Source organism: Aquarana catesbeiana, linkage group LG08 (genome assembly GCF_042186555.1).
Source record: "Aquarana catesbeiana isolate 2022-GZ linkage group LG08, ASM4218655v1, whole genome shotgun sequence".
NCBI lineage: Eukaryota > Metazoa > Chordata > Amphibia > Anura > Ranidae > Aquarana > Aquarana catesbeiana.
Window position 1 is genome coordinate 302,894,944 of NC_133331.1, and position 13,662 is coordinate 302,908,605.

General features: G+C 42.6%; 1 protein-coding gene across 1 annotated transcript in view; it reads left to right on the forward strand.

Moving 5' to 3' along the window:
- Window positions 1-1,716: 1,716 nt before the first annotated feature.
- Window positions 1,717-13,662, forward strand: part of LOC141106875 (uncharacterized) — a 30,618-nt gene continuing 18,672 nt past the window's right edge. The window contains exons 1-6 of the mRNA XM_073597804.1: window positions 1,717-1,855; window positions 1,964-2,105; window positions 2,356-2,453; window positions 3,116-3,257; window positions 4,894-6,447; window positions 11,283-11,296. Of these exons, the coding sequence (XP_073453905.1) occupies window positions 2,015-2,105; window positions 2,356-2,453; window positions 3,116-3,257; window positions 4,894-6,447; window positions 11,283-11,296 (1,899 nt within the window). The 5' untranslated portion in view covers window positions 1,717-1,855; window positions 1,964-2,014. The remainder of the gene's footprint in view (window positions 1,856-1,963; window positions 2,106-2,355; window positions 2,454-3,115; window positions 3,258-4,893; window positions 6,448-11,282; window positions 11,297-13,662) is intronic.

The window sequence follows — 13,662 nt, forward strand, 5'->3', positions numbered from 1 at the left end:
TATAGCGAATTTCCCCATAAGAAATGATGGAAACTCAGATGATTTGTTCCACAACCATTTATTCATAGGTCTTTCAGTTTATAGTCCATATAAAAAGATCATAGCAACGTGATAGATTGTGTAACCATAAAATGTCCATTTAAAAATGGAAGCCTCCACAAGGGGATTAGAAGAAAAATCCAGCAGGAGCTACAGAGTATAAGAGAAAAGAGAGGCGCCTCTAAGTGTAGCAATATGTTTACATTTAATGAAGGTACAACATTTAGCAACTCACATGGCTGATTAAAACAGACACATCTAAGTATACAGGCATCTGGGGTAAAGCTTGCCACTAAGGATGAGCTCCGGCGTATTCACATGTTGCACGCGCCGAGCCCGCCAGGAAGTCGGCACTGCGCTGCATTAATCACAGGCAGTGAGACATTTCCCGATCTCTGCAGCCGCACATCGGGAAATGTCTCACTGCTTGTGATTAGCGCTGTGCAGTGCCGAGTTCCTGGCGGGCTCGGCACGTGCAGCATGCGAACAGGCCAGAGCTCATCCTTACTGTCCACATAGACCACCCTCCGCACCGCCGGCTCTCACCGATGTGAATGTGCAATCATGACCGGGAAGACAACCCTGCGGTAGAGCGATCTGAAAGTGAGGGTTGAACCGCTCATAGAGCGCAGCGTGGAAGAGATGACATTGATAGTGGTGAGGAGGATGATCTATGTGGACAGCTTTACCCCGGATGCCTGCATACTTAGATGTGCCTGTTTTAATCATCAACAATGTGAGTTGCTAAATGTTGTACCTTCATTAAATGTAACCATATTGCTACACTTAGAGGTGCCTCTCTTTTCTTTTATACTCAGTTCTGACATGCCGCTACTCCTATATCAAGACATCGCTTGTATATCAAGTCAACGATTATGAAAAAATGTTGCTAGTCTTCCAAGATGCTCTCAAACCAAGGTTTAACTGTGAGTGTATAATATATATATTCCTCCAGTAGCTGTTTATATATATATATATATATATATATATATATATATATATATATATATATATATAAACAAATTTATTATATTTGTTAGTTACATTGCCTTCACTTCATTCCCTGAAACCAAAGAGAAACAATGATAAGAAGATTCTAGACGTCACCAAGAAGATGATGGAGCTGCTGACAGGAGAGGTGAGTGGACCTGGGAATTCTGGGATATTATTCAGTAACAGACAAGGGATGTGTCTGGATGGTGACTGTATCATTGTGTGTGTCAGGTTCCTATAAGGTGTCAGGATGTCACTGTCTATTTCTCCATGGAGGAGTGGCAGTATTTAGAAGGACACAAGGATCTCCACAAGGACGTCATGATGGAGAATCAGCCGCCCCTCACATCACCGGGTAAGAGGAGACTTTATTGTAAAGGAGAGAGCAGTACGGAGGGTCCTCCTAGATCCCCCATCTGATAAACGCATAGAAACAATGTATTCACTCAATGTGTGTGTTTCCTAAAGATGGATCCAGTAATGGGAACCCACCAGAGAGATGGCCCTGTCCTCTTTATTCCCAGGATTCCACACAGGAAGGTCACACCATCCCTCACCATCATCAGGTAGGCGGGACTGAGCAAGTAGAACTCAAAATTAATTCTAAGCTATGAGATGACATTCTTCTAAGTAATCTCTTGTTCTTTTTTATTCTATCATCTTTGGGGTTTAGGGTGAAGAACTAAAAGACATCAGAGCTGAGATTAAAGAGGAAGAAGGAGAGACGTTGATAAGTACAAATCAGCAGTCTATGGGAGGGGGTGGTCCTCAGCATTCCCAGAATTCCACACAGGAAGATCACACCATCCCCTACCATGATCAGGTAGATGGGAAAAACATAAAAGTGACTCTAGACTGTTTGAGATTACACTCTTCTCTTAGCCTATTGGTCCTCAAGTTGTAAAGGTTTCTTTTATTTTTGTTGGCTTAGCATGAAGAACAGAGGTCTGTGAGAGATTAGATTAAGGAGGAGGAAGAGGTAATGACTGTGATGGGTTATCAGGAGACTACAGGGAAAGGTGGAATGATGGTGGCAACTAAAAAGGAGGAATCTTCTCTAGATTTCAGCACAGGTGAGTAATGCACACTAAATACAGAAAGTGTTCAAGTATATAAGCTGATTAAGGATCTGTGGACCTTCACATCAGGTCATATGACCTCTACAAGAACGTCATGATGGAGAATCAGCCGTCCCTCACATCACTGGTTAAGAGGAGACTTTATTGTAAAGGAGAGAGCAGTACAGAAGGTCCACCTAGATCCCTCATCATCTGATAAACACATAGAAACAATGTATTCAGTCAGTGTGTGTGTTTCCTACAGATGGATCAAGTAATGGGAACCCACCAGAGAGATGTCCCCATCCTCTGTATTCCTGGGATTCTACACAGGAAGATCACCCCATCCCTCACCATCATCAGGTAGGTGGACTCGGTGTATAGAACACAGAAACATTTCTGAATTTGTGAGATGACATTTTTCTCTGTAATCTCTTGTTTTGATGCCCACTTCAACATCTGAAGTGCAACATTTGCTCCCCGCACCACCCATCTCCATTTCCAGCTCCTCCTATGTCATCATCAGTTCTTTTCCTCCTTGTGTTCCTCCAATAGGGGGTGCATACTAAATGGTGTGATGCTGTTCTTTGCTCCTATAAGTTGAGGCCGACATGATAATATACCACTAGAGGATGGGTCCTGGGCTTCCTAGGCTCACAGGAAATGGGCAGTAGACCTGATTAAGCTCTACTTCAGATCAGTAACATCTGCCGGTCTTGTCCCTCCCCCAGCCTGTGACTGGACAGTAAAAGGAGAAGGAGCAGACTGATAAGCTCTCCTTTCTGTCACTCTGCTCTGCAGTACAGCTGATTGGCTATTTGTTCTGCTTCTCCCTCTCCGTCTGAGCTCCAATGTACAGGCACTGCAGGAGCCTGATACCTTGTAACATTCAGGTACTTACATTTATAGAAAAAAAAAAACACATTTAATAATGTATTATTGACTGCAGAGCTGCTGTCATGTATGTGTTTATATCTGCCAGGAGTTCAGCTTTAATAGATGTTTTCTATTATTTTGGGGTTTAGAGTGATGAACAGATTAAGATGAAAGCTGAGGTTAAAGAGGAAGAAGTAGAGACGTATGTGGGGGGTGATCAGCCGTCCACAGAGGAGGTTGAGATGATTATGAAAAGTGAACAAGAAGAAATGTCTCCAACTATCGACACAAGTAAGTATAGGCACGATGGAAGAAACAGGTTACAGTCTCACTTTACTTCCGAGTATAAGGATTGTAATTTAATGAAAAATTAGATAATTCTCAGAACTTCCCATCATCCTGTAGGCACGTGGAAAAAGGTTAAATATGTGTTTGCCCAATAAAAAGTTAATGTATGGTGTTGCAAAGATTAACACTTGCTGCTGTGATGTACCATCCCCTGCATGTATTACATCATATTCCCAACAAATGAGGAGGAGATACTGTACACCATATGAAAGGTCCATCTCCATTCCTCAATATAATGTAATGTTCCCAACAAATGAGGAGGAGATACTGTACACCATATGAAAGGTCCATCTCCATCCCCCAAATATAATGTCATGTTCCCAACAAATCAGGAGATGATGTAAACCATATGAAAGGTCCATCTCCATTCCTCAATAGAACGTCATGTTCCCAACAAATGAGATGGAGATACTGTACACCATATGAAAGGTCCATCTCCATTCCGCAATATAATGTCATGTTCCTAACAAATGAGGAGAAGATACTGTACACCACATGAAAGGTCCATCTCTATTCCTCAATATAATGTCATGTTCCCAACAAATGAGGAGGAAATACTGTACACCATATGAAAGGTCCATCTCCATTCCTCAATATAATGTCATGTTCCCAACAAATGAGGAGGAGATACTGTACGCCATATGAAAGGTCCATCTCCATTCCTCAATATAATGTCATGTTCCCAACAAATGAGGAGATACTGTACACCATATGAAAGGTCCATCTCCATTCCTCAATATAATGTTATGTTCCCAACAAATGAGGATGAGATACTGTACACCATATGAACGGTTCAGCTCTGTTTCTCAATATAATGTCATGTTCACAACAAATGAGAATGTAGTGTGGATGGTGGAGGAGAGCTGTTGAAGAATGTAGTGTGGATGGTGGGGGAAGAGCTGTCGGAGAATGTATGAAAGGTCCATCTCCTTTCCGCAATATAATGTCATGTTCCCAACAAATGAGGAGGAGATACTGTACACCATATGAAAGGTCCATCTCCATTCCTCAATATAACGTCATGTTCCCAACAAATGAGGAGGAGATACTGTACACCATATGAAAAGTCCATCTCTATTTCACAATATAATGTCATATTCCCAACAAATGAGGAGGAGATACTGTACACCATATGAAAGGTCCATCTCCATTCTTCAATAGAACGTCGTTCCCAACAAATGAGGTGGAGATACTGTACACCATATGAAAGGTCCAACTCCATTCCTCAATTTTTTTTTTTTTGGAAAATACATTTTTAGAAAAGTGTTCACATTGGAGTCCATATATGATGTGCAAATTCTTTAGAATTTAAAATCCAGAAAAGTTCAGGCAATCCAATATTGTAACAATCCACTAGCCCAGTTTGGCAAATGAAGGCTCAGTCATAACTATCTAATAATAAAGAATTAGCAGATCATATATGGACTCGGTGTGAACATTTTTCTGACTGATTTTGGAGGGAGAACAGGAGCCCAGCTGTGAGATTGGCATTTCTACTTATTAGTGAGAGGAGGAGCTAAAACTCCAGTTATTTGTGAAACACTGACATTTTTTACAACGTACATTTTCTTTCCAACAGATGGATGTGATGTCAGGAATTCCTCGGAGAGGCATCTTCTATTATCTGCTGATTGTAAGTCAGAAGATAATGTCATCACACAGGATCCTCCAGGAGGAAATCCAAATACACAAAATATACATCACAGACCTTCCTGTCCGGAGACATCAATGGATCCCTCTGATCAGGGGGAATCTTCTCATCAATCACATACTATGATTGGAAATATCCATGTAAGATCTCACACTGCAGATCGATCAACAGATCCTTCTAATCCCGAGAAATCTTCCTCGCCCCATGAAGGAGCTCACAGAGGTAAAAATCCATTCTCATGTTCAGAGTGCGGGAAGTGCTTTACCCATAAGGGAGACCTTGTTAAACATCAGAGAGTACACACGGGTGAACGACCCTATTCATGTTCAGAGTGCGGGAAATCTTTTACCCAGAAAGGAGCCCTTGATAAACACCAGAGAGTTCACACAGGTGAGCGTCCTTTTTCATGTTCAGAGTGCAGAAAATCTTTCAGTGAGAAATGGGGACTTCTTAGACACCAGAGAATTCACACGAGTGAGCGTCCTTTTTTATGTTCAGAGTGCGGGAAATCTTTCTATAAGAAAAAGGACCTGGATGACCACCAGAGAAAGCACACAGAGGAGAATTCATGTTCAGAGTGTGGGAAATCTTTCACTACAAAAGGAAACCTGGTTCTGCACCAGAAAATTCACACAGGTGAGCGTCGTTTTTCATGTTCAGAGTGCGGGAAATCTTTCCATACAAAAAACAACCTCGCTACACATCAGAGAGTTCACACGGGTGAGCGTCCCTATTCATGTTCAGAGTGCGGGAAATCTTACACACGGAAAATACACCTAGTGGAACACCAGAGGTCTCACATGAGAGAGCGTCCTTATTTATATTCAGAGCTCAGGAAATCTTCTCATAAGAAAGATGACCAGAAAATTCACACAAGTGAGGAGTCTTATTCATGTTCAGAGCATCGGAAATCTTTCTCTAAGAAAAATAATCCAGATGAACACCAGAAAAATGACAAATGTGGGCCTCCCTATTCATGTTCAGAGTGCGGGAAATGTTTCACTCAGAAAGGAAACCTTGTGCAGCACCTGAGAAGTCACACGGGTGAACGTCCCTATTCCTGTTCAGAGTGTGGGAAATCTTTCATTCGGAAAGGACACCTTGTGCAACATCAGAGATGTCACACGGGCGAGCGTCCCTACTCTTGTTCAGAGTGCGGGAAATCTTTCGCTCAGAAAGGAGAACTTGATAAACACCTGAGAATTCACACAGGTGAGCGTCCCTATTCATGTTCGGAGTGTGGGAAATCTTTCACTCAGAAATCAGACCTTAATAAACACGAGAGAATCCACACAGGGGTGTGTCCTTATTCATGTTCAGAGTGTGGGAAATCTTTCACTGAGAAACAGGTTCTTCTTAGACACCACAGAATTCACACTGGTGAGCAGCCTTATTCATGTTCAGAGTGCGGAAAATCTTTCACACTAAAAGTAAATCTTATTGAACACCTGAAGAATCACACTGGTGAGCAGCCTTATTCATGTTCACACTAAAAGGAAACCTAATTGAACATCAGCGAATTCACAAGGGTGAGCGCCCTTATTCATGTCCAGAGTGCGGGAAATCTTTCACACGGAAAGGAAATCTAGTTGAACACCTGAGAACTCACATGGGAAAATGAAGCATGAATGTGGGAGAGAGCTGATAGAGAATGTAGCGTGGATGGTGGAGGAGAGCTGTCGGAGAATGGAGTGTGGATGGTGGAGGAGAGCTGTCGGAGAATGGAGTGTGGATGGTGGAGGAGATCTGTCGGAGAATGTAGTGTGGATGATGGAGGAGATCTGTCGGAGAATGTAGTGTGGATGATGGAGGAGATCTGTCCGAGAATGTAGTGTGGAAGGTGGAGGAGATCTATCGGAGAATGTAGTGTGGATGGTGGAGGAGAGCTGTAGAAGAATGTAGTGTGGATGGTGGGGGGAGAGCTGTCAGAGAATGTAGTACGGATGGTGGGGGGAGAGCTGTCGGAGAATGTAGTGTGGATGGTGGGAGGAGAGCTGTCAGAGAATGTAGTGTGGATGATGGAGGAGATCTGTCGGAGAATGAAGTGTGGATGGTGGGAGGAGAGCTGTCAGAGAATGTAGTGTGAATGGTGGAGGAGATCTGTCGGAGAATGTAGTGTGGATGGTGGGAGGAGAGCTGTCGGAGAATGTAGTGTGGATGGTGGAGGAGAGCTGTTGCAGAATGTAGTGTGGATGGTGGGAGGAGAGCTACAAGAGATCACAAAATTGTTAGGGGGGAGATGGAGCTGCTGTAAAACACATTGTATGTTTCATGTCACACTCATCTGCTCTTCACTTCATCTCTGGGCCATCTTGTGTGCAGCCACCAGCTTCCTCTGGCGTTTCAGCCAATCACAGAGGGGTCACTATCAGAGTGTTTCCCAGTATTGCCCCAATGACCTCTAGTGTACATCCAGCCTGTATCCAGCTCCTGTGTGTCTCAGTCATCAGTTATTTCAGCCTTGTGATCCCTGTGTACTCCAGCCTTTGCTGCTTGCTCAGGCGAGTCAGAGGACCACAACCTGGGTCATGCCTCTAGTGCAAGAGTCTTCAAACTATGGCCCTCCAGTTGTTCAAGAACTACAATTCCCACCATGCCTAGTCATATCTGTGAATGTCAGAGTTTTACAATGCCTCATGGGATGTGTAGTTCCACAACAGCTGGAGGGCCGTAGTTTGAGGATCCCTGGTGAAGGCCAAGTGGTACCATAGATTCTGCATCTTGGCCCTTCTCAGGGCTCTCACCATCACTATTCAAGCAGGTACGCTAAGTTCTCTGTTTGTCTACTCTGTGGCCTTTGCCAACATCTGCCCAACTGTCCTACTCAGCCATCTGCCCCTAGAGGGAGCGGATTCCCAAATCCTGGCATTGTCGATGGGGCAGAGGTTCCTAGGGAGTGTAGAACAGACGTTGGAAACCAAAGCATAAAGAGCATGTAGAGAGTGTTGGAAAATGAGGTATAAAACAGAGAGAATGTAGAAACTGTTTAGTGATATGGACAACACTGAGAGAACAATGTGTGGTGGAGATGTAGACACTGATAATAAAGGAATATCTCTACCAGGGTTTGGTTATTATTGAGGGATCAATGTGTGTGCTGAGGAGTTTTCTGCATTGCAGTATAGAAGAGACTGGATCTGATAAGAACTGCATATCCTTTCCTAGTACATTCATTCCTGGTGATAGAATTCTCCAGCACCGTAGGTGAAAAGTATAATATGTAATATAATGTAAAAATTTTTTACAGTGGTGTTAAATGTGTAAATTTACTATGAAAGTGAATGTCCGATATTACATAAATGAGTCCTGTATATGCTAGTAATCATTTTAAGACATTGTCAAAAATGTGTATATTTCTACAATTTATAGTGTGTACTTTATAAATTTGTGCATCAATTTCAGTTTGTTTTTCACCCTTTTGTTTTACCATTTTTTGTATAGGGATGAGCTGAACGTAACCGGGTTTTAGTCATTGAAAGTTCGCCAACTGTTTCTGAACTTTTGGATCTTGAATCTGAGCTGCATTGAAGCCCATGAGGGTTGAACCCACTCGCACTAAATCCACCCATCCCCCCCCCCCCACGCGTGCGATCCTTGGCCTTACCTTATACTGCAGTAGAGGTGCGGGGAGGAGGACGAGGTGGTGGTGCACTGCTGAATCCGCAGTAGGGCTCCTGGAAAAGGCTGTTGCTTCCCCTCCCGGCCGCACAGGAGACAGATACTGAGACCCGATTGGCCAGGAGTCCTAAGACTCCTGGCCAATCGGGTCTGAGGACTCACTTCCTGATTGGCCGGGAAGAGAAGAAGGAAGACATTAGCGACTATTAATAAATGTCTCACAAGTGGGTGGGCTCGGGGCGCAGTCCTCTGTGTCCCGAGCCCACCCTTTTTTGAAGCCTATTAGAGCCTCAGGCTTTAATCATGTGCTTCAAAAAAATAAAACCCCACATTGAAATGAATGCGTCCAGCACCCTGCATGGCGATTAGGGGCGGCGCACCTGTGCCCCTAGTGGGCGGGCTGCCACTGGTCGAACCTTAGATATAACATTAACCATAAGCATATAAATTTATAAAAGAAATGAATAACAGTACAAACAGGTAAAGGGCCCAATAGGAGTCCTGGTGGAATTGTGCACATACTGTATCCTCCAACTGTTGTCCAACCAGCCTGGAATGAAACTTGTCAACAGCAGGAACTGTGGTGTGGCAATGGAACTTAGAGTCAGCCTATCTACTCTGCACTTTAGTCCCTCCCTAGTAGTATATAATACCTTGATATACAGTACACTCACCGGCCACTTTATTAGGTACACCTGTTCAATTGCTTGTTAACACAAATTGCTAAACAGCCAATCCCATGGCAGCAACTCAATGTAGTTAGGCATCTAGGCGTAGTGAAGACAACTTGCTGAAGTTCAAACCGAGCATCAGAATGGGGAAGAAAGGGGATTTCAGTGACTTTGAGCGAGGCATGGTTGTTGGTGTTAGATGGGCTGGTCTGAGTATTTCAATATTTCAAAAACTGCTGATCTACTGGGATTTTTACCCACAACCATCTCTTGGGTTTACAGAGAATGGTGGGAAAAAGAGAAAGTATCCAGTGAGCATCAGCTGTGTGGAGAAAATGCCTTGTTGATGTCAGAGGAGAATGAGCAAATTGGTTTGAGCTGAAAGAAAAGCAACTGTCACTCAAATTACCACTTGTTACAACCAAGGTATGCAGAGTACCATCTCTGAACGCACAAAACATCAAACCTTGAAGCAGATGCGCTACAGCAGCAGAAGACCACACCGGGTGCCACGTGATTCTGCAAATGACTGCCTTGTAGCAGATAAACTGCTATGGGGCAGTTGGCAAGTGGTTAACCACTTCCCACCCGCCGTATGCAGAATGATAATATATGTAACAAGTCCGCGCTTAGGAATGAAGGGGTTGCGGCCTCCCCTACTTAGTTCCTGATGGGACTATTTGGGTATTAGATATAGTAAATGGGGAAATGGCTCTACCCTATGTGTGTCTAATAATAACTAACTATACCATAAAGTGAACAAAGATATTACTATCCCAGTGTGTCTACCAAACCATAAGTAATTCCATAAGTGTGCATAAAAATAATACTAAGTAGTATTTTGCTTAACATACATTGTCTAAACTGTGACAGTATGCCCCTCAGGGCAGACACCCTTAGTGTATAATAATATGTTACATCCAGGGACAAAATCCCATTAAGAACAGATATCAGCAGCAGTGCAAACTCAGACGAGTCTCAATATATACATACAATACAAGGGCTACTGTTCAGGGTGGGGTGTTGTGAAGTGACAACAACTACATCACCTATACAATCAAAAAAAACTTTAAACCATACATAAGCTACATGTGACATGTATATATACCAAAATGTGAAAAAGATATATCAGGACCGTATGTGCAAGAAACTACTTAAGTTCATGTACCAGTATATATATATATATATCAGGACTACATGTGCAAATTCATATATGTGACAGAACTCGGTGAAAAGATCCAAATTGTCAGAATTATAAACTCAATGAAGGACCACAGTCTTTGTGCAGTCCAAGCATTAGAAAAAATAGTAAGTGAATGTATCAACGGTGACTTCTGTGTTCATCAGAAAAAAATTGGTGACTCCAGGTGCTCCCCCAATGTAATCCCCACTCACCAGAAGCAGTCACCCCTGCAGGGGTAGTGGGCATAGAGTGGGTGTCTGGAGTAGATGTTCCTTTGGGTGTCCTGATTGCCTCCGGTTGTCCGTGGGTGTATCCCAACAGCTCAATTTGGGGTTTCCAGCTGACGTCTCTCAGAGGTGGACTCCTCCGTGCCTCATCACCATACCAATGCATTTTCCTGTTTATCTGCAGTCTTCTCTGCAGCCATTTAAAATGATGAATTTTAAAGCTTATCTGAGCTGTCAGAAAGAAGAAGGCGCAGAGTAGAGAGTAAATACTGCAGAGCTCAGTGAGGAGAGCTGATTGGAGGGAAGGGACACACCCCCTGAACAAAGCCTCAGCTACATAGGGTAGCGCCATTTCCCCATTTACTATATCTAGTATGCAGAATGATGACCGGGAAGTGGTTCTGTTATCCTGACTGGGCGTCATATGATCATCTAGGCCAATCCCCAGATGACGTCCTTTTGCTGACGAAACGCGTAGGGTGGAGCCTCCGACGGTAAAATCATCACGTTCGTTTCTTCCGAGATGGTGGATGGGCGCACAACATAGGAAGTATAGTGAGACCGATGGTTATATCGCAACTCCAGCTTATTGTATCCACGCTGCTCTTTTGTCAATAGATTACTTCTTTCTTGTAAGCGCAATATGTATTTTTCATTAAATTTTATTACCGAACGTACTACACCCCATGGAAGTGCTCTTTGCTTTGGGTCTTTGAGTACTCACAGCAGCACCGGGAGTCTTGGATATTCCATTCCATAAAGGGTTGAGGGAGACCATACTTCCCTAAGGCTGGGAGAGACTGCTACGGCGGTCATCGCTTTCTGGTAAGCAGGTTATCTACACACTTTGGGTGGTGATTGGAAGCACTTTCGTTTGTTTTAAAGACTTTGTCACGATCTCTTTTCTGCAATTAAACTTGCTGATCTTGATGGACACTGTTTTTTTAAGAATTTATGGACTTGTTTCTTGATGGGACCTTGCTTTAGTTTTTCTTTTTTTCACTTTTTTCTTTTTTTTTCACTTTGGTATTTCTTCACTTATTTTTGAGTTACACTCACATTTGTATATGTTTAATTAGCGCTGCATCTTTTGTTGGATATATGACGTCCAGCAGGATAACATTCCGGCGCGCATTGCATCGATTGCGGCGTGTCAGTCTGACACACTGCATCTCCAATTGTGATAAGAAGCCTCTGTCAGAGTCTTCTTACCACGTGATCAGCTGTGACTGCATTCCTCGGCATTCCTCATTTGGCGCTGACAGGGAGAGCCGATCGGCGGCTCTCCCTGTCAGAGGGGGGGTCTGTGCTGATAATCAGCGCATTGATTATCAGCACAGCCCCCTCAGATGTCCAAATAAGCGACCAATCAGTGCCCAGCATTCCCCCAATAAAAAATCCTTCAAGTGCCCACCACAGTGCCAATCAGAGCCCACCACAGTGCCAATCAGCGCCCAGCAGTAACACCTGTCAGTAACACATCAGTACTTCATCATCAGTGCCACCAGTCAGTGCCAATCAGTACCACCTATCAGTGCCCATCACAGCTGCCTATCAGTGCCGCCTGTCAGTGCCCATCAGTGCTGCACTATTGGTGCCCATCAGTGCTGCATATCAGTGCCGCCTATCAGTGCCCATCAATTCTACATATCAGTGGCTCCTCATCAGTGCCAACTTATCAGTGCCCATCAGATCAGTGCCGCCTCATTAGTGCCCGTCAGTGAAGGGGAAAACAACCTTCTATGACAAAAACTAAGAAAAACTTTTTTTTTTTCAACAATTTTGGTCTTTTTTAGTTTGATCACCTCTGGGGTTTTTATTTTTTAATAAACAAATACCACCAAAAGAAAACTTTATTTGTGGGAAGAAAATGATAAAAATGTAGATTGGGTGCAGTGTTACATGACCGTGTAATTGTCATTCAAAGTGTGACAGCTCTGAAAGCTGAAAATTGTCCTGGGCAGGAAGGGAGGAAAGTGCCCGGTATTGAAGTGGTTAAACAATGTAGCGGTACCACCATAGGGGCTGCTGAAATTTTGGATTGCCTGTCACCCTGCCAGCCTTGCCTTCACTTCAGGCACTCCGAGTCATGAAACAGTCACTGGAATTTGTTTTATTTTACTGAGAGATATAACTTGGATGGGGATGGAGTATATGGGATGCCCAGTAAAAAAAATCAATAGCAATTAGTTCAACAGTAGATATGTGCACTGCCGAAAAATTAATTTGCTTTCGTTTCATTCGTTTTTTTTTTTGTTTTTTTTCGGGTCCTTTGTTATGATCGCAATTCGTAAACTCGTAAAAATCGTAAAACCGAAAAAAAAAGTAAATTTGGAAATTCGAAAAATAAAACGGAAATTTAAAAAAAATCTGAAATTCGAAAACCCGAAAATCTGAAATAATAACTATTACTAACTATTAAATACTAAGTATTGGAAACTCCTTTCAAATTTGGCTGTTGGTGAACGTAGCAAATACGAATTTATCCGAAGTTAGGAATTATCCGAAAAAACGAATGCCGGATCTAAACAAATGGAACGGAACAAATTAATAATAAATAATAATAATTAAACTGTTTTATTCTTATTAATGTAATTTTATTAGTATTAATTTGTTACGTTCCATTCGTTTAGATACGGAATTCGTTGTTTTGGATAATTCGTAACTTCGGATAAATTTGTATTCTTTACACTCACTAACAGACAAATTTGAAAGGAAATTCAAATACCTATAATTTATTAGTTAAGTTATTATTAGTTATAGCTATTATTTCAGATTTTCAAATTTTTGGGTTTTCAAATTTCCGTTTTTTTTTTCGAATTCCCGAATGTCCGCCTTTTTTTTAATTTCCTATTTCTTGTTTGAACTTCAGAATTTCCAATTTTTTTCAAATTCGCAAACTTTTTTAATCACTTCAATAAGGGGCACTTAGACACCCTCCTGCCCAGAACAATTTTCAGCTTTCAGTGCTGTCGCAGTTTGAATGACAATTGCGCGG